At 45.2% G+C, this 24687-nt stretch overlaps 1 protein-coding gene across 1 annotated transcript in view; it reads right to left on the reverse strand.

The window, feature by feature from the left end:
- Positions 1-1197: 1197 nt before the first annotated feature.
- Positions 1198-24687, reverse strand: part of TNXB (tenascin XB) — a 109396-nt gene continuing 85906 nt past the window's right edge. The window contains exons 44-55 of the mRNA XM_088129759.1: positions 20889-21203; positions 19062-19184; positions 18043-18186; positions 17383-17502; positions 12900-13043; positions 11326-11456; positions 9644-9776; positions 9117-9268; positions 7851-7947; positions 6312-6473; positions 4899-5062; positions 1198-4002 (exon numbers count right to left, since the gene is read on the reverse strand). Of these exons, the coding sequence (XP_087985885.1) occupies positions 3904-4002; positions 4899-5062; positions 6312-6473; positions 7851-7947; positions 9117-9268; positions 9644-9776; positions 11326-11456; positions 12900-13043; positions 17383-17502; positions 18043-18186; positions 19062-19184; positions 20889-21203 (1784 nt within the window). The 3' untranslated portion in view covers positions 1198-3903. The remainder of the gene's footprint in view (positions 4003-4898; positions 5063-6311; positions 6474-7850; positions 7948-9116; positions 9269-9643; positions 9777-11325; positions 11457-12899; positions 13044-17382; positions 17503-18042; positions 18187-19061; positions 19185-20888; positions 21204-24687) is intronic.

A 24687-nucleotide genomic window follows, 5' to 3' on the forward strand; every position in this document is an offset into this window, starting at 1 on the left:
TTGCACGGTTGCACGACAAGCTCTGCCCTTTAATACCTGGGTTGAGTCACTGCAGGCATGAATGAAAGGGGCAGAGTTTGTGTGGTGATGGTGGTGATGCTGCTATGGCCATTTTGACAAAAGTCTCCGATCCTGTGGACCCCTCCGATCCATTATCTGGACATTAACAAGAGAAGGTAGGTGGAATTAGTGATATTTCCCTACTTCATATCTCTGCAAATCCACCCAGCACACTAGCGGAGGGCTGCAGTTTTGAAAGGTGTGCTCTCCCGAAAGTAGGATCCTGCATCGACTTCTGCTCCATTCCTGTTGCCCTGGTGCAATGGGGTGGTGGTTTTGCACTGATGGTCAGAAGGGGGAAGGGCAGCAAATCCAGAGGTTTAACCAACTGCTTGGCTTAATACAGCCTGTACGTGGGAAACCAGGACACCACGATCCAACATCTGCCACCCGAACAGATGCAATAAATGCAGAAGAGGGATCAGCAGTGGAGACAGGCTATTTTATGCCAAGATAGTTTCTGCTGACTCAAGGAGCGGCGCGAGGGTTGCTCATGATCTCAAGCAAAAAGAGATCATGAGCAACCTTTTAACTCAGAAGTGGGGAAAGGCCCACAGAAAAGAGGGATGAACAAGGGGAACAACACATTAGAGTCAGCACAAAGTTGCGGCGGGCTGATCAGATTGGGAAATGCCCAGAATCTTAGCTACTTTGGAGTCGACAGACTCTTTTGCTACTGACACTAATTAGAGATGACTCCAAAGCAACTAGCTCTAGGGTGTTTTGCTAGGTGACACGCCTCTACCCTTTCTAGGGTAGGTCCCACCAATTCCTGTTTGGGTCAGAGCAGTGTTCCTCAAGCTTGGCCACTTTAAGACAAGTAGACTTCAACTCCCAGAATTCCCCAGCCAGCCATGCTGGCTGGGGAATTCTGGGAGTTGAAGTCTACTTGTCTTAAAGTGGCCAAGCTTGAGGAACACTGAGTTAGAGACAATTCTACTCCCACCTCCAATGAATATCAAGAGCGAACGCTCTTATTCAGCTCTAAACGTCCTACTGTATCTGACTTAAACCAATTCCAACTTGTTTTCCACCAGATGAAGTGGCTGTTAAAAAAGCAAACAAAACTAGAAGAATGTCACTAGTCCTCTCTATTTTTTAAAATATTTTATTTTTATTTTAAACATTTTTTTCACCATGATCTAAAAATAACTTTTTCCCCCAAGCACTTCTTATAGAAGAGTTTTATTCCACCCCCTTATAAAGAAACAATTCTTTACAGCTTGCCTTTCCCTCCCACCCAGTTCGTGCAAATATCCTGCCCTGCCTCAAGTCGTAAAGAAACCTTCTGGGTGCAATGTGCCCCTGATGCCCCCTAAGAAGAAGGGGAAAAAACCCCCCTTCTTGTGAACTCTTCCACCTCCTGCTTCAAATATCAAGTGGCTGAAGAGAGATGCAGCAATCAAAGGCCATGGAAGTCCCAAAGAGGCACAGCTTTGTTCCCATATTGTGTTGAGCCAAATATGCAATTCTGTTTGCCTCATCTTTATCCAGTTCAAACAAGAGCATTTGCCCAAGTCACAAATGTTAGCCCAGAAAGGTGCTGGGTGAGCCACGTGAAGTTGTGCTTGTGGAAAATGATGGACAGATTTAAGATCTCGCTGGGGTCACTGGTCAAAGTCTCCTCTGTGTCCCTCCTCTTCAGATCTCGGTTTCCTCTCCAAGTTTTCTGCCCTGGGGCCAGCCTTGAATTTCTGTCTTGGAGATGGGCCCCTTCAATCTCATCTTCAATTGTGCTTCATGATCAGATTACAGTGGTATTATTATTTCCACATTCTACATTTCCAGCAAAGAAAAAGAATGCCCGGTGATGTAATTACTAGTTTGAGAAGACTGTAGGGAAGTATAATTAGCAAAAACCATTTGAAAAAGGGAAAATCAAGGGTAGGATTTTATTAAGCATCTCTCCCTGTCCCACTTTACAATTTATACTCCTAGCACTGTCTGGTTACAATCAGGACTGTTTTAAACAAATCTGAGAATGCTACCTTTCATTCAGTCGGTTGTTTGTACTAATGTATTAGTAAACCGATCGTTAAAAAGTAGGATCATAATACAACATTTTGATCTCTTTGGATCTTTCAAAGGAAGTCCGTCTGGTCCACTAAAGAGATGGGTTCAAAAAAGGGACCAAGAATGTTTGGTCCCACTTTGACTTGGAAAGCAGGTTGACTGGGAAGCCGTTCCCGCATTTGGATTGCATTTCCCTCTCTCTGATTTTGTATGAACTCTCTGGCTAATTCTGACATCCACCCCAGCCTTTCTCCAACTCCAGTCTATCAGCTGTATTTCCCACAAACCTGGGTGGACTTAGTCCAGCCCACAAGGGCACCAGAAGGAATAGGATAGCAGAGTGATTCTTAAACTGCCTGACCCTGTTCCTTCTGGTGACCTTTTCCCGGTCTCGAAGAATGCCATCATCCCCACAAAAAAATCTGACTATGTTATTTTACACAAGTGTCTCGGCAGTAGCATTCCAAACGGGATCCTCAACTTACAAACAGCAATTACAAATTGCCCACTACCCCCAGGATTTACCCAAATCACCTCCTTGGGGGTAACTGTCCCCACTTTTTAAGAACCACTGGAATAGCAAATGCCTTACAATGATAACGCTCACAATACAATTATTCCCTATAAAGTGCCCAACCGCAAGTCTTTATGTATGGCTAAGAGGCAGGAAAATGCTCTTTTTTTGGAAACAGTCAACATAGATTTGGTCCATACCCTTCCAACAAATCCTCTACGCTTAGAAAAACTGGAGAGCAAGGAAGAAAGAATTTAGCCTAGCCATCCATAAAATGCTAGGTTTCTAGGTGCAGGAATTTCCTGAAAATGTTGCATTTAAGTGAGAATGAATCCTCACGTGGTCCCCAAAACCTGGTGTAAGGAAAAGAGAGGGACTGCATGGAACATAGGAACTGGCCTATCTTGCTATAAATGGAAAGATAATTGTTGTACCCTCGACTGACTGTTGAGGGTATTATTATTGTAAGGACAAGAATGAATCTGAGGTCTTTCCAATTTTCTTCAATTCTTTTTCCACTCTGTCCCCTACCTCTGTGTTTCAGTCATCTCTCTTAGATTACCTTTAGATGGGAAAGCCTGGGAGACAGGAGGCAAAAAGCTTACGGTGGGGTGGACAGTCTGTGGCTTGAGTTCACAAGGCTTCCATAAGGCCCCAAAGGAATTTAAAAAAGAAACATTAAAAGTGCTTTTATGTTAAGCTGCATTCACTAACTACCTATGACTTTAACTCCATTTTGAATAGTATTTCTGGGAGGAAGAAAAAGAAGCCTGGATTCAGAGTAAGGCTGAAGAGGGAAGGGGAAAATCTTTAGTTGGTGAGCAGATGAGGAGCAAATGGGGTCAGGAAGTAGAGACTCTGGGTCAGAACTGGGCCTTGCGATGCTGCAAACTAATTGATTCCCAGACCCAGAACGAAGTGAAGGGAAGGGAACCTGGTCTCTGTAGCCAAAGCTCTGCTCGCCAACCTGCCCTCTTCGCTCTCTTGAAAGCTCTCCCCCAAAATCGCCTCTCCTATCATTCAAATTCATCAGTTGCTCCCACCCTCTTAAACTCTGAGCTCTCTCTTCCTTTTGACTTAGGTGGATGTCTCAAGTCTCGACAACCAGAGAATGAGATTATAACACCAACTATTTTTCTTGGTTTCGGTCCATTCTTCTTCTTCTCAGGGTGGGCCAGAAAAGCAGAATGAAGTCTGGGTGTGAGGTATCCTGTTGCAAAGGGGTCGTGGTGGGGTTTCCTGTTGCTGTGGTTGCTGCTTTTCCTCCATTGCTCTCTCCCTTAGTCCGTCCTGCGTCAGCACCCGCGTCCCCCCACTCATGACTGCTGCAGAGGGTGGAAGGTGCTGGGCCGCAGTTTCATCTCAGTGAAAGGAATGGCAAACTCAAATCCTTTCCAGTTAAACCAGTTGACGCCCTTGAGTGGAGGAGAGAGAGGCAACACGTGAGAAACATGAAGGCAAATATGTAAAATCTAGACTCCCCCCCAAAACGGAAGATCAATGAAAACAGAGAGAGCAATGGAGATGAAAGTGATCCAGGAAGGCCAGAGATGTCCACCTGACAAGAAGTCCACTTAAAAGAGAGTGGGCGGTGGGGGGGGGTGTCTGCAGGCTGTGGGCAAAAAAGTTAAGATGGAGGCCCCTTGGTGCAGTTGAAACTCCATGTATTAAAAATGGGCGGAGCTCGGATTATGCCATTGTGGGGGCCTTCTTGACCTTTTTGACCCCATGCTGTGGATACCCCTAGGAGGCCATTGACCTCACTTTCAGCCCTGAGATTTGGGCTGCTGTGGCACCCTCTTCTATCAAAGCCAGGACCTTTCCCCCCCCACTGCATGATCATCCTGGGTCAGCAGCAGCAGAAGGCTGATATCTACACATCGATAAACCCTCCCTCCCAAATAAAGCTGATGACCCAGAGGTCAGCTTGTGTAGATGGGGCAGTAATTGGCTGTGATTATTGTTTTAGTGGCACAGGACCGGCTCTCTGAAAGATTTCTCTCTCCCCCAAGGCCATTCCACTCTTTTAGCAAGAGGGAGGCAGCCACTTTGCCTAACGGGCATTGGGGTAGGTGGTCAGTGGACAGGCCATTTGACCCTTCTCTTGAACTCCCCACGGCCAACCCCCTTTATTGCAGGATGGAGGCTGTGTGTAGCCCGTGGCTTGTCCTGCACCTTCCCGAAACTAGCTGCCCAAGGTTGAGTCAAGGATGCGTTGTGTTTCTCCTTGGTGAAAACTTCCCCGTTGGTCCTCCTGGTCACTCAACCATTCCAGAAAAAGTACTTTTGCTCCCTCCCCCCTGGGGATTACCTGGTGATCGCGGTTGTTAAAGTAGAGCCCATTGAGGTTGGTGTAGTGGCAGTTGCGATACCACCATGCCCCACGGTAAGAGATGGCACAGGGGATGAGGACCCGATTTGGGTCCCGGTCCCGAGTGGAGAAAACGCTCCCTGAGTGGTAGCTGAAGGCATCACCTTGGTAAGAGGAAGGTGGGAGAGTGAAAGTGAAAATGAACCACAGTTCTCCCTCCTGAATTCTTGGCTGCCCACAAACAGGTCTCAAGGTATCTTCTTCCCCCACGTACATGAAACCCTTCTTCTACATTCAGCAAAGTTCTAGGGAATGTGGTGACAGGTCTTCATTTTTTACAGTGTAGGATTTTGTCATACATAAGATGGATGGGATTTTTACTCTCATCTTAAAGCAGTGTTTCTCAAGCTTGGCAACTTGAAGACGAGTGGACTTCAACTCCCAGGATTCCCCAGCCAGCCATGGGTGGGGAATCCTGGGAGTTGAAGTCCACATGTCTTCAAGTTGCCAAGCTTGAGAAACACTGAGTTAGAGACATTTGAGAGAGGGAGTGAAATAAACACAAGTCTACCAATTTCCCCTTCTAGAAAAAGTGACAGGAAAAAGTAAAACTCTACTAGTTTCTACTATACTTCTGTTAAGAAACAGCCATATGCATAATGTGAGTTCCCTTTGAACGGATAGACCAGTCCAATGCTGGACTAGGTGTTTTTTTCCCCCACTGGTGGACCAGTCAGGAGAGCCAGTTTGGTGACTGGTTAATGGCACCTGATTATACTGAGTTCTAGTCCTGCCTTAGGCACAAGCCAACTGGGTGACTTTGGGCAGTCCCTGTCTCTCTGCATTAAGAAGGAGAAGGCCAGGGCAAACTCCTTCTGAAAATCTTGCCCAGAAAACTTCAGGGACTTGTCCAGGCAGTCGCCAGGAGTCCACACTGTCTCAAAGGCATACATGTACAAAAAAGAAACCAGTGAAACACTTCACAGGCTAACAATGTCCAGCGGCCCTGGGAGTCTGCTGCATAAACTGATGGGGTGGACAAGTTCAAAAGTTTTAAGTTCTAGAGAAGTCAACAAATCATGGAAAGTTCTATGGATGGAAGCCACATCTCAAAGATCCACCTACAAGGAACACTGCTGGTGCTTGCTTTTCCAGCATAGGTGGAAGGTGGAAAGAACAAAGAAACCTGCAATCAAGGCCCGCAAGGATAGAATCCAGAAAGCAATTTCTGGATGGAATCCGGAAAGTGACTTCTGGACAGAATCCAGAAAGCGACTTCTGGGCAGAATCCAGAAAGCAGTTTCTTAAGCAGCTTCATTTTTCCTGCTGGTTTCAGCCCAGAAGACAGGCAGCTGAAGGCTGCCCTGCAGAATAGTCCTACTCATTCAATCACGGTCCCACAGCTCTGCTCACCAGCTGTGCCATGATAACTGCCCAGATGCAGGCGGTAATAGTCAGCTGGAGGGTCCACGCGGAAGCTCTGATAGGTGGCATAGACGGACTCATTGCCAGCGCGGAGATCCACACGTAGCTCGTAGTCCCCTGAAGACGTCAGCTGGTGCAGGGCATCATTCCCTGGAGCCAAAGAGAAAAGGAGGATGTGTCTTCTGAAGGACAGACTCCATTACAGTGGCAATGGGGGCACTGTTGGAAGAACTGGAAGACCAGGTTAGGGACAGTCCATCATGGAGAAAATCGATCTTTGTGGTCACCAAGAGTCAACAACAACTTGATGGCATGTAATCAATCAATTGATCTCCTGAAGGAGGCTAAAGAAGGAGTGCTTCTAAGTGATGAAAGCCCTCCACATATGTGCTCCAGAAACTCTCATACCACTGCACAGCCTTATTATCATCTTTCTAAGAGTTTTATCTCTTCTTCTCCTTCCTTCCCAAAGTGAAGGCTACAAAGCACTTGGTGAACTTAGGGCAGAAGGCAAACTTGAACCCCCAGCTTTGTACTGATGGCTCAGTTGCGTAGGATAGCCTTCTCCAACCAGGGACGCTCTCCAAAAGAACAGATTTAACTCACAGCATATTCTGGGTGTTGAAGCCCACCCATCTGGCAGGCACCAGCCAAGAAAGGTCAGTTTAAGGTCAAATTAAGTGCGCAATGAGCACTCCCAACTGCATTTTTCATAGGTGGGCCTTGATATATACTGGGAACGTTCAAATATTCTACACTTTTTTGTTTCCCTGCAAAAAGGAGCGCCTGACAAAAATCTCCATTTCCTACACAAACATGCACAACACACTAGATAGTAGTAGAAATAGGACTTTTTAAAGCTATTTATTTATTTATGTATTGCATTTATTGCATTTATATAGCTGTCCATCTCACACAAAATGACTCTGGGTGGTGTACAGCAATTAAATAAAATAACAGATAAAAACCATAATAATAAAAGATAAAAAAGTGATTATGTCAGCAGGGCCAGCTCTATCTTTTTCAATATAGGGCTAATGTCTGTTTTTTCCAGGAGAGTTTAGAGAAGAACAGGATTTACCAAAGTCCACATCACTGTCCTGCCCTTACTTTTAAATAAAATAATAATTAAAAAAAAAACTTGCTGCAGTGATGTATTTCATGAAATGGGTTACCTGACCCTCACCTCTTTTGGATGTATTGAGACTATACATCCCAAGGACCCAGCCTGTATTTGGCCACATCGACAGAGAATTATGGGAGCTGCAGTCTTGTTAGGGGACTCTGCAAAAGTCTCTAGGAGTTTTCTGAACTCCAGTTGGACAAAGAGGAAGCCATCGGTGAACTCTGCTGGTTTGTGGTTGAAGGTCCTGATCTAAAAAACCAGGCTCAACTGAGAAAGGGCTTTGTCTTGCGGCCGGCTCTCAACCTCAGTTTCCAGTTTGTAAAAAGACATGAAGGATGAAATGGCGGTCCTATTTGGCTACACAGAGAGATGAGGAGAGGTAGGCAAAGTAACCGACTTACCTAGCCAAAATTCCCGGGTGAGGTTGCCAAAGCCAAGAGCATAATCCCGCCAATCCCGCCAGAAATCCGTCTCACCGTTCATCCGACGTTGAAAGACCTGGGGACAAGGAGGAGGAGGAGGAGGAGAAGGAGAAGAATGTGGGTGCCACGTTGTGTCTTCTTCTCTACACAAATACAGGATGCGCACCTGAGCAGCCCCTGGGTGATGTCAAATGCAATGAAATGACCAGGTATGTGTATTTCACCCAAGGCAAATCCACTTACATATACACATTTGCATAATTGATTATGTTAATTATGGGGTTGGGCCAGAGAAAGGTAGGGTACCATGAAATAACACCCTGACTTGCTAGTAGTATATATAAACATATGCCAAAGTGCACATGTGGACATTCTCATACCTGCATGGATGGAGCAGGAAGGAAAAAAAGATGTTAGTAATCAGATATCAGAAAGCAATAAAACCCCAAGATATATTTCTACACAATTTGGGGAGCAATTTTTCTCCATATATAGAAACTTCTATATATGTCAAATGATGAGACATGCATCATCACATCAGGATGCAAGCTCGCCCTGTTCATACTTGAGTCACAACGTTGCACACGGATACGTGAGGGGTGGAGTTTTTGCCGTGTTTGTGATGTGGTTGCTTGCTCTCCCTTGTCCCCACTGCAGAAGTCTATCTTCTCACCGGTCCCGATTTTGATCAGTAGAAAGTTGGCCGAGATCTGCTGTCATGCTTCCAAACCTTCAAAAGGTTCTGTCCCACAAACTTCACAATGTCTTCTGCAGGTATAAACACTAGAGCAGTGTTCTTCCAACTTGGCATCTTTAAGATGTGTGGACTTCAACTCCCAGAATTCCGCTGGCTGGGGAATTCTGGGAATTGAAGTCCACACAACTTAAAGTTGCCAAGTTGGAAGAACACTGCACTAGAGTGTCCTTCTCCAATCTGTCACCTTCTACATCTGTTGGCTCAACATGACCGCTCTCCAAGAATAGCATGTTGACTATGGATGATGGGATCTATGGTCTGACATATCCAGAAAGTTGGGGAAGGATGCTACCTTAAAGACTTGCATTTGTTTCTCTTCAGCAGAATACACACACACACAGTTTAAGATTCCCCAGTTGCCAAAGTCTGTGGCTGAAAAAACAGCATGCATGAAATCATGGCTAGGGGAAACCAGACATACACAAAGATTCCTTGACAAGCAGCTGTAGGCTGACCATCACCAACCCAACCATATTGTTCATACTCACAATCCAGCCTCCTCCATCTGTCTCCATGTCACAGAACACCTGCAAGGGATGTTCCTGGTTGCCCCCTAGATAAATTGTTGTTGCTCGTGAGGGTCCTGGCCCATTCTGGATTTCTTCTGAGCAGTCCCGAGGGAAGGGGTATGTCAGGTGGCCTGTCCAAGAAAGGAAGGATGCTCAGTGGTTATCTGTCAGGTTTAGCCCAAAGAACTCCAAGAAGTGCAAAATCAGTCCAGCTATGTTTATTAGCTACAACCTCTAGCAAGAATCTTCCCAGACTGAAACCGCAGCTCCCAAGCCAGCCAGCCACAACACCGTGAATTCCTCAGGGAGGTGCCAGCCTCATCCTCTTGTAGTTCCCACGCTCTGTCGGTGAGCTAAGAAAACGCTTATCTCCCTGAGCCTGGCCGTCATAATTCTATTCCATCACGTTATCCTACTTATTAGCAGCAAACACTTATTTGGAGTTTTGGAAGTCAAAAAAGGACCACAGGTGGTCTGACTCAAACACACACTTATCAGGAGCTCACCAGTGGTGAAGGACGTGGAGATGGAGGCTGTTGGTGCGCCTCTCCTCACTGCCTGGACCTGGACCCGGTACCAGCTTGAAGGAATGAGATCTTGAAGTTCATACGAGGTGACGGAAGCATCCAGAGGGATCTCCTGCGGAGAACAAAATAAAAGTGATGCAATTTAGGCCAGCAAGGTAGAAGAGCTTTGCTTCGAGATGCAGCTGGATGGGGAACAATGTATTAAATATTTTCCCATAAAATCACAACGTGGAAGGGACAAGGTGGGACATCTAGTCCAACCCCAACTCAGTGCAGGGCTCTGCTTTTCTAACATTCTTGAAAGATATGCGACTTATATTTAACGACTTAATAATAACAATAACTTAATATTTTATTTATATAATTTAACAATAATATAACATTAATAACATTAATAACTAATAATAACTTAATAACTTAACGACTCCCCCAGCAAAGGGGAGCCCTTACTTTCCAGGCCAGCCAGTTCCACCGGTGAATAGCTTGCACTAGGAAGGAGTTTCTTCCAGTTGGGGATATATGCAGGGAGGAGGTAAAAAAAGTCAAGAGGGTGGGCGCAATTGAAACCCCACCCTTTTTGGTAGCCATAAAACCTTAAGAACCTGGGTCTTCCCTCAGGCTTTAGGACCAGGATGTTAGTAGAGCACAGTCGGTGTGTTTTATTCTGTGTTGACTGAGGAGTTGGCTATTTTTACCTGGCATTGTTTTATTGTTCTTTTTCTTGTTTTTACATGCATGTTTTTGCCTCTATGCCTTGTCGGCTACCCAGAGTTCTTTGACTGAGATAGATGGCCGTATAAATTGGCAAGACAGACAGACAGACAGACAGACAGACAGACAGACAAGGGAGTTGTCCTTCAGCTGGTTTGTTGCAGGGTCTATCACTAATTTGAGCTGAGAGGGAGTGAGTGGTCCAAGGTCAGCTAGGTGCTGTCACTCCTAATGGAATACTAGATCCTAGACCAGTGTTTCTCAACCTTGGCAGCTTTCAGAGGTGTGGACTTCAACTCCCAGAATTCCCCAGGCTGGCTGGGGAATTCTGGGAGTTGAAGTCCACACCTCTGAAAGTCCAAAGAATAAAGTCCACACCTCTGAAAGCTGCCAAGGTTGAGAAACACTGTCCTAGACCTTCCTACTCCTAGTCCAGCACCTTTACCACTAGACCACATCAACTCTGGGCTAGAGGAAAGGAGTAGCCCAAAGTCCCTAGGACACCTCTGTGCAGAGTGGTGGGTAGTGCTAGAACCTGGGACTCCCCACTCCTAGTCCAGCACCTTCACCATACTGGCTCTCCATGACTGGAGCAGCATATAAGCCTAATAAAACAAACAGACAATATGGTGGAGTCCTGGGTGTTCTCTAAGCTTGGTTGTTTGCTTGTAGACGTTTCATTGCCCAACTAGGGAACATCATTAGTGCCAGTTAGCACTGATGATGCTAACGAGCTAGCGCTGAAGATGTTACCTAGTTGGGTAATGAAACATCCACAAGGAAACCACCAAGCTCAGAGAGCACCAAGGACTCCAGAGTTCAACCCTGAGCTACAGGTAGTCTCTTCTATTGAAACAAACAATAGTATGCATAAGGATATTACAGTACTAACTGTATGTACTATTTTATGTTCAGCAGGAATATATAATAGTAGCCATGCAGTTAGGTACCTTTGATTGTCCATCAGGGGTTTCATAACTCAACAGGTATCCCTCAGATGAGGCACGAGGGGGTGACCAGGTGAGACGCACACTGCGGGCTGAAATTTCTGTAGCATGAAGGTCCCGGGGCCCATCTGCTCCTGCAGGAGGAGGAAGGTGAGAGTTAAAAAAGGTGCCCAGAGTCACCCGCTGGGGGAGATGGGCGGCATACAAGTTTAAGAAAGAAAGAATGAATGAATGAATGAATGAATGAATGAATGAATGAATGAATGAATGAATGAATGAACAAGATTGTACAATTATGAGTTCAACTCTACCTTATCCTATGCCAGTGTTTCTCAACCTTGGCAACTTTAAGATGTGTGGACTTGATGGCACATGATCAATTAATCCCATGCTTGGCTGGGGAATTCTGGGAGTTGAAGTCCATACATCTTAAAGTTGTCGAGGTTGAGAAACATTGCCCTATACAGTAGCAGAGAAAATCTATGAATTATTCTGGAAAATCAGGCCAAAGTGGCATTTTGTCCAACATTTCTAACAATCCCCTGAGAAATTCTAAAGTGGGGCATGACAGACAAGATAATCTGGTTTCACTTGCCTTGGCTCAGGGTGTTGTGTGAACCCTGCCACCTTGTTCATCTTCAAGCACTTGGCACTCATGTGGTATATTTTCTGCCTAAGATGGCTCAATTTTTAGCAGAAATGGAATTCCGTGCTTGAAATTCAGTAAGGTTAAAATGTAGACAGCTACCTTGAGCTTCAGCTTTGTAATACATCAGCTCTGATGTGTTACAAAGATACATCTCTTCACTGTCTTCTGATTTACTCCCAGGTTCAGTAAAAGTCTTGTTCTTACCTTAAACGCAACTCACACCTCTGGGACCTATAACATGATGTCTCAGAAACAGTGAAACAATGCCAGCTTTACAACTGTGTTTAAAAATATTCAGAGGCCAGGCTGGGGGGCAAAGGGTTGCTTCTAGCCCCTGATTAGGGTCCTAAGACTATGACAGTGGCCTTCTCTGGTCTAAGGCATAGCTGTTAAAACCTGTTATGCCTGTTTTTAGATCATGATCAATCCCAGGCTTCCACAAATAAATGCCCCTAGATGAGTAAGAGATTATGTCTTCCCTATCTGACTGGGAGGTATGAGAGAAGGCAGTCACACTCATGTAGAGAGCACACTAGGTGAGGGAAAGTAGTAAAGTATATTTATTACTAATACTCTGGCATTATTAACTCAGTTTCATCCATGGCAGTGAATGAAATGAGATGTTCTCCTGACAGCTGGGAATGTGAAGCATATTCAGGGTTCAGCGAAGCAGATAGCTTTCCATGTAAACCCATGAGACCTGTAACAAATAGACATGTCTTCCTAATCTTCAGAAATAGCTCTATTGACTCCACTATCCACTCTGATTGATGGATTGACTGATTAACTGATCATGTGCCATCAAGTCAGTGTTAAGTCTTAGTGATCACACAGATAGACTTCTCCAGGAGGGTCTGTCCCCAACCTGGCCCTTCAGATCTTCCAATGGTGCCCCCATCACTCGCGGTCATTGAGCCCATCCACTTACCAGTAGTGAAAGTAGCGCTGATTGGAGAACTACGATTTCCTTCCTTTTCCCCATAGACATTAGCCCAATATTCCATGTCCCGATGCAGATCTGACAGCTGCAGCTGGACACGATTTCCTGGTACTGATTCGGAGACCTGTAGGCCTGGGAAAAATGCAGAATAGGTAAATACAGATAAGAAATCTATTCCAAGTGCAGCCTAAGCCAAATCAGATCAAGAGTCTGTCTTGGGGGGGGTAACAGAGTACAGAGGGCAGTTAAGACAAGGAATATAAAGTCACGAGATTAGAAGACTGTAAGAAAAGGAAACGTAACTAGTTGACACCAACTCTATGTATTCTGCCCCTCAACAGCTTTCTCTCTTGGCAAATTGTCCTGGCTTCCACCATGACCATACACTACTTCATCCATTGCTTTTTCTTCTCTAAACCTCTCATCTCTCTTTCTGAGGCTCTTATCACCTCCATTCAAACTTCTCAGACTTCCTCTTCGCACATTGATTCTTCCTTCACATAACAGTTTTCAGTTCATCCTCATTCATTCTCTCTGTATGACCAAACCACCTTTCATGCTCATCTTTCCATTCAAGCAACCTTCATAGAATCATATCATTGTGGAGCTGAAAAGGGACCATGAGGATCATCTACTCCAACCCTCTGCAATGTGCAGGAAAACTAATTAAATTCATTCAGCACCCATTCATTCTTGATCCTTATTTTTGTTTTATCTCCTTCTCCTTTCCACTGCATTCAACTTACATTTATACTCCTGATACAACCAACCTTCACTTTCATATAACAAGTTAGACAGAAGCATATACACAACCATTTCTGCTTCCCTTGTCACATTCCTCACAACAGATCACATATTGCTCACTACGTTTGCACATTTTGGAGTGAGCGGCCATAATCAATCAAATTACAACAACCCTTTCATTTCCTATTTTTAGTAAACAGAAACTCGTCTACTTGCTCTAGGTACTTTTTTTGCCATTTTTTTGCCATTTTTGCAACTTTCACCATTTTTTTCCTGGATGGCAATATTCATAGCATTTGTTTGCATTCCACTCTTTGGCCTACTAAACCTTCCAGCATTTGCTCAGTCTTCATCTCAAATCACCTCATTACTACTATTTTAATTCTAGTCACTCTGTTGGAGTTTTCTTGCTTAGCCTTTGTCATCCCTTTCCAAAACATTTTTATTTCCATTAAATGTGTTCTGCTTTTTCTCTACAGTACCTCTTTTTTATGGCTTATCAATACAACATTTGACCTAGCTCAGTTCTGAGAGAGCTTGGTTAAAGCTGAAGCAATGGACACGTCACATGCTACCCAGAATTGCTATAGGTTTGGGTGGCCTTATAAATAAAATAATGAACAAACAAACAATATTCAGTATGACCTAGGTACAATTCCCATTTTGTGTGAGCCCAAAATCAGAATGAGTCTGGTAGCACCCTTTTAGACGAACACTTTGTTTTAAAAGTTACATGTTTTTGTACAAAAACTTTCACACAAAAGTTTTTGTACGTTAGCTTTGAAAGGTGCTACCAGACTCATCCTGATTTTGGGCTCCATAGATTGGCCCATCTCTCCTCCCACAACATCTTGTAAGGGGCAGCTTTGTCTGGAAGACTCCTCTCCTAAGCCAAAAAATATCCTGCTAATATTCTGTGCCCAACTATCAGGAGAGTTCAGTTTTGCCATCCTTTTTTCTGGAAGGAAGATATAACAGCATTGGTGTATGAGAGTCAATCTGCCCTATCTGCTGGGGGAATCAATACGTTTCACATATGCTTCTGCAATGCTGTTTTTATATGACTTGGCAAGGTGATCTGATAATGTATCTACTAACTCCCAAGTATCTAGTAGCTCAGAGAAGAATATTCTTCTTCTAGCTGGCAGGTTATCTGAGAACTCCAGAAGGGTGGACAAATTATGAACAATTGCCATTGCTGTTTGATACTTAAGAGCATAGTGCCTGACAATTTTATTTATAGATTCCTATTTTTAATATATTCACTTGAGGTACAAATGACCTGGCTCAAATTATCCTACTTCAGACACATGATGCGAAGACCTCACTCTATGGAGAAGGCTCTAGTGCTGGGAAAGGTGGAAGGAAAGAGAAGAAGAGGAGGACCAGCAGCAAGGGGGATGGACTCAGTTACAGTGGCAACGGGGGCACCCTTGGAAGACCTGAAGAACCAAGCTGGGGACAGATCCTCCTGGAGAAAATCTATCTATGCAATCACTAAGAGTCTACACCAGTGTTGTCCAAACTTGGCCACTTTAAGATGAGTGGACTTCAACTCCCCAGCATGGCTGGCTGGGGAATTCTGGGAGTTGAAGTCCACTCATCTTAAGGTGGCTAAGTTTGGACAACACTGGTCTACACCAGCTTGATGGCACATAATCAATTTAGTTAAGCTTCACATTGGTTTTTTTGTGTGTGTGAGTTTGACTCTGATCATAAACCAATACATTAAAAAACCTTAATCATTCCTTACTCTTTTGATGATATGCTTTGCAACTGTCCTTTTCTCCATATGCACATTATGCAGTATCTTTCTCTGATCTTCACTTCTTGCAGCAGTCATTGTCTTACATGCATTTTTCTTCATCTGTATCCTTGTGAATTCTAGGCCTCCCTTAGGCACGAAAGCCGGCTGGGTGACTTTGGGCCAGTCCCTCTCTCTCAGCCCAACCCACCTCACAGGGTTGTTGTTGTGGGGAAAATAGGAGGTGGGAACATTACATTATCATGTTGGGTTGCGCAAAATAAAGGAGGGTTATTGTTGTTGTTATGGGGGTTGGGGTGGGAACTGCTAATTATTGTTTTGTTTAGACTAGTTTGGTTCCTCAGCTGCTATGTGTGTGTTCTGTTTTAAATTATTATTGTATTATGATTTTGTATTGTTTTTAAATGTTGTAAGCCACCCAAAGTCCCTACAGTGAGATGGGCAGCCATATAAATCCAAATCGTTATCACCGTCGTCGCCATCACTATCACCATCATCACCATCATCACCATCATCGCCATCACCATCATCACCATCATCGCCATCACTATCACCATCATCACCATCACCATCACCATCATCACCATCATCGCCATCATCATCATCGCCATCACCTTCATCGCCATCACTATCACCATCATCACCATCATCGCCATCACCATCATCATCATCATCGCCATCACCATCATCATCATCATCATCGCCATCATCATCATCGCCATCACCATCATCGCCATCACTATCACCATCATCATCATCATCGCCATCATCATCATCGCCATCACCATCATCGCCATCACTATCACCATCACCATCACCATCATCGCCATCACCATCATCGCCATCACCATCACCATCACCATCACCATCACCATCACCATCACCATCACCATCATCATCATTGCCATCATCGCCATCCCCATCATCACCATCATCGCCATCATCATCATCATCATCATCATCATCATCATCATGATTCCACTAAGCATTCTCACCCTGAACTAACTCTGTACACTTCTGTGGCACCCTGAAACAAATTCCTTTTATTTTGTTCCAACCAGCGTCCACAACCATTTCCCTTATGTCTACTTTCCATCCAGGGAGATTAATCTAACTCCTAATATTTTTTCATGCAGGACTTGTACTTTTCCTTCCCACAATCATTCTACTTTCACTTTAGTTCCTTTCAATTCTTTTCTTTTCTTCTCTTCCATAGGCAGTGTTTCCCAAGATCCACTTTCAACATTATAAAAGAATGGGTTGTCCCACGTTCAGAACCTCCCATAACTAGAGACATACAATATTCAAGTGGGCATGTATGGAGAAGCACATGAAACATGAATTAAACCTAGGAAAAGAAGAAGGTATGAGAAACAAACTCAAGACTCCCCTGTCTTGAGTTTCTTTGGTATATGAGGGAGGGAAGCATTTTGCTTTCAAGATTCTGTTACTATAGCCTAGATCAATAGAGTCCCAGTATTTCTTGTGGAGTCTGTTTTCTGACCTCTCCTACCTCAAAGGGTTTTATTTATTTATTTATATTTCAAATTTAGATACCACCCATCTCATGAAAAAGTGACTCTGGGCAGTGCACAATAAATATTAATTAAAATGCAATAAAAACAATATCAAAATACAGTAAAAATAGAATAAAACCAGAAACATACGCAAATAATAATATCTTCCAAGATATTTGACAGCATAGCAGCGTGGAGTCTGGCATGAGTAGCTTCATTGCCCTGATGGCTCCTTCTTAAAGGAGCTGGAGTTTTGAAGAGCTTGCACACTAACCATGTGTGCTCAGGATAATACCATATTTAAGTTAGAGAGGTAGGAACCTGGTGTGACCACACATCATATGTTTATGAGATATTTAGCATTTTTTGGAATGGCACATGGGATTGAGATGCACAGCTATGACCAACTGATTGTCCTCATGCTTCACAAGCTCTTATCGCTTACCCGTGATAGGCCCGTAAGTGACGATGTAGTTGTTCATCTCAGCCACTGCAGGACGCCACGTCAGCACGGCAGAGGTATCGGTTACATTGACAGCACGCAAATTGGAAGGGCCGTCTGGCACTGTGAGTTAGAGAAGGAGAGGATTGCCTGAATATTTCCCCCAAAAGGGATCCCTGCACTGTGGAAGGGGAAGACATCCTTCTACTTGAGCCTCTGGACAGGCACAGCTTGGTATAAAGGAGCTTCACAGAAGTGGATCCTAGTTTTGGGCAAGACTAGATCAATTAAGTAGAGCTCTGGTATTTTGGGTAGTCTCTGTTTCCTGACTTGGCTTACCTTGAAGGGCTGGCACTAAATGAATCAATAAGTGTGGAGTCCTGGGTGCTCTCTGAGCTTGGTGGTTTGCTTGCAGAAGTTTCATTACCCCACTAGGTAACATCATCAGTGCTAGTGAGTCGGGTAATGAAACGTCTGCAAGCAAACCACCAAGCTCAGAGAGCACCAAGGACTCCACAGTTCAACCCTGAGCTACAGATATTCTCTTCTATTGCAGTCAAAAGTGAATCAATTGATAAGTGAATCAATCAATAAGTGAATCAATTAATGAGCAGGTCATTCTGCTGCCAGATAACATTTAAGCCTTTTGCCCCCGTGGCTTACCTGTGGTGACATAACCCACCAACGGCTCGCTCTCTTCAAACCCACGGATAGACATCACGGCAACCTCATAGCTGGCCCCAGGAGTCAGACCCTCTATGATTGTCCTGAGTTGAGATCCATCCACTGGAATGCTTTTAGGCTCTCCTAAAAACAGAAAAACAGAGCTTATACCTTTGCCTAAGATGTTATGAAGTACTGCACTGAGATCATTTGTTTTCTTGATTTGGTGCTCTCCAAGTAGGATAGGCAACTTGTTGAGCTAGCATGGGAAATGCACATCTTGGCTGGGCATGATGGGAATTGTAACCCCATTCATTTGGAGAGGACCAGGCTCAAGCAGCCTGCACTGAGACACAGGCTGACTTAATAATAACGTTTTGGGAAGTGGTTTCCTATTGCCACATTCCTCTTATGACAGAGAGAGGGACTGACCCAAATTCACGCCCCTAGTTTCTGTGCCTAAGGCAAGACTAGAACTCAAGTGTCCCCACTTCTAGTCCAGCACCCTAACCACTAGACCAGTGTTTCTCAATCTTGGCAACTTTAAGATACGTGGACTTCAACTCCCAGAATTCCCCAGCCAGCCGTGCTGGCTGGGGAATTCTGGGAGCTGAAGTCCACATATCTTAAAGTTGCCAAGATTGAAAAACACTGCACTAGACCAAACTGGCTGTCAACATTACCACCATGGAAACAACAAATTTAGAGCTGGATCTTGGTTCCATGGCTACAAAGTTTTAAGACCATTGAGGAGGCATACCTGGATTAATATGACACAATAAACCTTAAACCCAGTTTCATAAAACACAATTGCTGGGCTCACATGATCTGCTGGGCCCAAACAAATCATACTATGATTTAACAGGATGGACTGGTTCATAATGGTTGGTTTCTCCCCAGATGCTAAACCTAACTCCATTCCACTTTAGCTTCATCCGGCATCTTGTGTGAACCCAACTAAGAGGTTCTGCGTGATGTTAACATACGCTCCTGGGGAACAAGTAGATAGAGACCCTCACCTCCATCTGAAGGCTGGAAAGAAACTTTGTAGCCATCAATGCGAGAAGATGGGGGTCTCCAGTTGGCTACCACAGAGGTCTCATGAATGTCACTGAAGCGCAAGTCCTGGGGACCATCCAACTCTGGAGGAAGAGAGAAGAGAGCAAGCGAGAGATGGATCTGTGTCTCTTTTGCAGATAATAAAATAGGGAAGACATCACTGAGGGAAGAGTCAATTTTTTAGTCAAAACAGGAAACATCTGTTGGTCTCCAATCCTCTAATACAAAATTCCTCCTTAAAAGCAGCTGGTGGTGTCGGGAGACAGTCTTCAAATGAGGTGATATATTGGCCCACCTTCTGACCCACCTTCTACCCATACCAGGCTGCCAATCCAATTTGTTTGCTTTTTTTTCTTTTTAGAACAAAAAATGAAGAGCAAATGTTATGAACTCCTTAAAATGCAGCAAGGGGTTATGTGGGGAAGCTGCCTCAGGTGGAGGCTATAGCCAGCCAAATGTTGAACTCCCTCCCTCCTTGCCCCAAGGTCTCATCCCAAATTGGGGCTTTGCTTCCCCCCTTCTTTTAGGAAAAAATGAAAAATGACATTTCGAGTTGTAACTCAGGAGTGGCTGCAGCTGGGCCCTGCTGAGAAGTGGAGAGTACAAAAACGAGACCCGTGTTTTGGCACGTGCCTGTTGCTTGCTCACCCCTTGCCCTTAAAGTCTTCCCTCCCTCTCTTTTGGGACTGGGGGTGGCCAATCTGGCTGACCACAAAGGAAACAATAAAGTGCCAAAGATGAATTACTCAGGTCTTACAAAGGAAACCACAGCTGGAAGCCGGCCCAGCCCGATGTGAACCAAGCCAGGAACGGACAGCTGCTGGGTTGCTTGGGGTCTCCCACAAGATCAGCTCTGAGCTCTGAAACCTCATGGCCTCTGCCTTGATGACCCAGTGGCCTTCCTAGCGCAGATTAGCAGGTAGAGTTAGATAGCGGGCAGAGCTAAACTTGACAGAGATGGCTGGTTGGAGCGGAGATGAGTGGAAACTGGACCCTGTCCATGGTTTCCTGGCAGCCACAGAATAATTTCTTGGCAGCCATTTTTACCAGGAGTCCCATGGAAGAGGGCCGTATTAGGGTATTTCCCAGCTTATTGCCAGGGGAGAGGGACGGCACAAGGAAGAGCATCACAGGCTACTACAGCTGTTGTTGACAGGCCTCTCTTGTGAAATCTGGAATGATGATGAAAACAGTCAAGAGATGGCTCCCTTCCTCCTCTGATTTCTGGTCAAGATTCCCAGTCTTTTCTGGGAAAGCTAAACTCTTTTATCACTGGTTCTCAAAGTTCCCAGTTCTCCCAACCCTTCACTCCACATCTGCCAGGGACATCCTATGGCATGAAACCTGCCCCTTCGCCACTCCCACTTCCCAGGTCTTCCCTTTCTCTTCCAAGAATTGCTGAGGCAGTTACTTTACCTGCTTGAAAAGTTCTTATTCTAATCTTTCTGTGACATCACAGAAGCCCAGCCAATAGTTATGGGGCAAGGCTTCCAAGCAAGAGGCATATTTGCAGCTTTGCCATGGAATGAATGAATGAATGACTGACTGACTGACTGAATGAATGAATCTATATCTATCTATCTATCTATCTATCTATCTATCTATCTATCTATCTATCTATCTATCTATCTATCTATCTATCTACCTACCTACCTACCTACCTACCTACCTATCATCTGTTGAATTAACTTTTTGTAACTGACACCCCACTTACTATGTTAATGCTTTCATTGAAATGTATTTCCTCCTGCTTTTTTGACAGTGAGGCAACACTACTGCAACTTTACCTAGCCCGCTTGTCCTTGCTCCCGTGCTGATATCGGCCACTTCCGTCTCATCCTTGATGCCATAGACTGTAAGGCTGTATTCAGTGCTGGGTGCAAGTCCCTGTAGTGTGACGGAGCGCTCATCCCCGGGCACTTTAACTTCTTTGGCCAGGGCAGGCCTTGGGCCACTTTCCAGAGAGTCCTTCCATCGAATTAGGAAGGAATCAAACTCTCCCTCGGGGACGTCCCAGGTGAGCTGCAGAGTCGTAGATGTCACTTCAGAGACAACAAGACAATCAAGCGAGGGGGCCGGACTGCTGGTGTGTTCTGAGAAAGCTGCGCGAGAAAGAATACAAATGGGGTGAGGGGGCCACGCACTGAGTTCACATTTAGATAGACAACATCGTTTTGTCCCTAGGCCCCTCTTTGTGGCCTTTGTCACAGGGGCTGGTGAAATCACAACATTAAGCGAATGCAGGGAATAAATTCTCACCCTTCTTTCCCATGTTCTTAGAGGATTGGGTGAATTTCTAAGGGGGAAAATGGGTGCCTTGAACCCCTGCAAGGATTTAACATTTTGGCCGTTAAATCCCCAAGTGGGAAACAGAGGACCCCTTTTGGGAGGCCACCTTCTGCAAATAGAGTTGTGATTGTAGGCAGAAATTTCAGCGAAAAGATGATGCCAAGATGGGGCAACGGTGAATCGCAGACTGGAGATGATAAAGAAATAGTCATCTTCACTCCTGCAAGAAAAGCTAAGCAAAAGGGATGACAGTGCTCACTTCATAAATGTTCCCACAAATTAACTAAACCATGATTGATTCAATCGATTCGATTTTCTGGATTTGCAGACATTCGGAATACATCGAACCATAAACAAGCCACATAGGTTGGGTTCATGCAGTAAGCCAGAATCGCTGGGAGTTGTTGTTATTATTATTGTTATTATTATTATTATCAGGCTAAGTGTAACTGGCTGGTTTGTGTTTCACCGAACTGTGCAAGCAAAACCACTGAGATCCTGACATAAACTCCACCCTTCCTGTTCACATGAACTGCTTTCTCATTTCTGGAACAAACAAGCAAAAAAGAGCACGGGATATTGCTTATAGAGCTTCTGCCTAAAAGTTTTCATCTTTTCTTCTTTATATAAAAGGGCTGAAAGCGTTAACATGCTTGTTCAACCACTTATTCAAAAACAGAAGCCCTCCTAAAACTCTCCTGGGCGACTGAATCACGCCACGGGCATGTTAAGGAGGATGACCGACAACTCCCTTGTCCTCCCGGCAGCTTGCTACTCTGCAAACATTTCTCTCTTGAGTCAGCCCTGCCTTCTGGGATGTCTGCCACCATCTTAACTTTTTTGACCACGCTCTGCAGTGTGAGGAAGTGAAGCTGGGATTGTTGTTTGTGTTTGGGGAAAGCAGCTGCCGCCAGGCAGAAATGCTGTCCACCCCACTTCCCCAAAGTTCAGCACAGCCTTTTTCCAAGGGGTTATAAAAGTCTACAGCCCCAGAAACCTGAGAGATGGCTGGCCTGCCTGCCTGCCTGCCTGCCTGCCTGCCTGCCTGCCTGCCTTCCTTCCTTCCTTCCTTCCTTCCTTCCTTCCTTCCTTCCTTCCTTCCTTCCTTCCTTCCTTCCTTCCTTCCTTCCTTCCTTCCTCCCTCCCTCCCTCCCTCCCTCCCTCTTCCCTTCCCTTCCTTCCTTCCTTCCTTCCTTCCTTCCTTCCTTCCTTCCTTCCTTCCTTCCTTCCTTCCTTCCTTCCTTCCTTCCTTCCTTCCTTCCTTCCTTCCTTCCTTCCTCAAGTTTACTTACAAGCATCTGCACCAGTGTTCCAGCGGCCTGGCTAATAGAGCCACACCCTGGCATTTTCAAGGACGTGCCGACGTCTGGAGGCAGCCTTACCCCACCCGGGACCTTAGCTTCCAAAAGCAGAGGCTAAGACAGAAAGTGTGGGGGCATGTATGAGAAAAGGAGATAGGAAAACAGCAAGTAGGCGAGGAAGCGGGAGGCGACATCTGGAGGCGGACAGCTATTACAGGCAGGCAAGAGGACTGTCACTCAACTGCTGGGGCCAGAAGCCGTGTTGAGCAGCATATCCTGGTGGGATTGCTGCCTGGAGCTGGGCTTGGGAGCTGAGCTGGCATGCTCAAAAGCAACACTGTTTAAGACAGTGCTTCTCAACCTTGACAACTTTAAGACGGGCGGACTTCAACTCCCAGAATTCCCCTGGCTGGGGAATTCTGGGAGTTGAAGTCCGCCCGTCTTAAAGCTGTCGAGGTTAAGAAGCACTGGTTTAAGAGCAGAGCTTGGAGCTCGGCCGCAACCAGAGAAGGAGCAATCACCCCGAGGCAGCCCCTCATCCCAACTAGTGCAAGACTTTTTGGAAGGAGGCAAAGGTTGTATGCCACTTTACAGACTTCAACACTTTTGTTTGGACTGAGTCCAAAGGCCTGAGCATAAAAGATGTATTTCCGCGGCAACGTCAACTTGCAAGGCCGAGAAGGGTGGAGTTAACCCAGAGCCAGAGCCTCTGGGTGGGAAAGGTGTGTGCCCTAATGAAGCATAGTGTACAGATCTGCTACGCTGTGGTGTGTCCAGTCCTTGGAAAGCCAAGAGCCCTCACAGGCAGGCCACCTTGTCCTCCTCAAAGCAGGCACTGCTTCTAAAAAGCCTGCAGAGGCCTTGGATTAAAATGGCTGGGTGCAGAGAGTAAGGAAGATGACCTGGGTGGAGATATGCAGGCTCCGTTGCCAAGGCAACAAGGGATAAAACATGTTTTGAGACCAGAACGTCCAGATAACATCTGGAAGCATCTGAGACAGAGACCTCCCTGATTCACAAGAGTATAAGAAGCGGGAGGAGATACAGCACAATCAGCCTTGCAAGATTCTGTTCTTGTAATCCATCTCGATAGAGGTAGTTTTAGCCTTCTTGTGGAGTTGATCTCTTGGTCTGGTCTACCTAGCGGGGTGATGCTAGGATACCATTTAGTTCTGGCACTAGGTCTGGCCTATAGCTGAACGCAATGGCCCGTTCTCCAGCTTCTCCTTCCTCTCGCTGCATCTTGGAGATGGGCTTGACAAAGAGAAATGCACAGAGCAAGCATTTCTTCTCTCTTCCTCCTCCTTCCCCAAGCAAAATCACGGACGGAGAGGCTCCAGCACATTTCTTGCCTCCAACCCATGCGTATGGGGCTGTCGGTTGCTTAAGAAGCACCGGACTTGTGCCATTAATCTCTCTGCACTTTTCAGCATTTGTGCCTTTGATGAACATGAGCTGTTGCCAGGAGCCAATTTTGTTCATTTTGAAAGCCAAGGTCTGCTGTGTTTCTCACTTGGATCAGTAAGCGCACTTACAACTCTATTAGAGGAGGAACTAATGAGTCATTAGGTACAGCAAAATCCTACTCCCCGGTTTTAGCTTGAACATCGGGGAGATTTAACGAGGCACTGGATCATGGAAAACTTACTTAAATATTACTTTTTATCAGTGTTTTTTTTTTCTTACTCCAAAAGGAAGTCAGAAAGATTGATCCAGATCAGGAAACCACACCACAGAAAATGTGATCTTACAGCATTTCCATGCCACAATTTATTCATTGATTGATTCAGTGCCTTTGAGTCAGATTTGTGACTAAATGGACAGGTCCCTGCAGTTTTCTTGGCAACTGTTTCTGGAAGTGGCTTGCCCTGGCCTTTTCCTTCCTGGGGCTGAAGAGAGAAGGACTGGCCCCAAATCACCCAGTGGGCTTTGTGCCTAAAGCAGGACTAGAACTCAGGGCCGCGCCGCTTCTAGCCCGGTGCCTTTAACCACTACA

This window comes from Python bivittatus, unplaced genomic scaffold (assembly GCF_059951505.1).
Source record: "Python bivittatus isolate LINGU-HERP-01145 unplaced genomic scaffold, Pbiv_v1 ctg000810_np1212, whole genome shotgun sequence".
NCBI lineage: Eukaryota > Metazoa > Chordata > Lepidosauria > Squamata > Pythonidae > Python > Python bivittatus.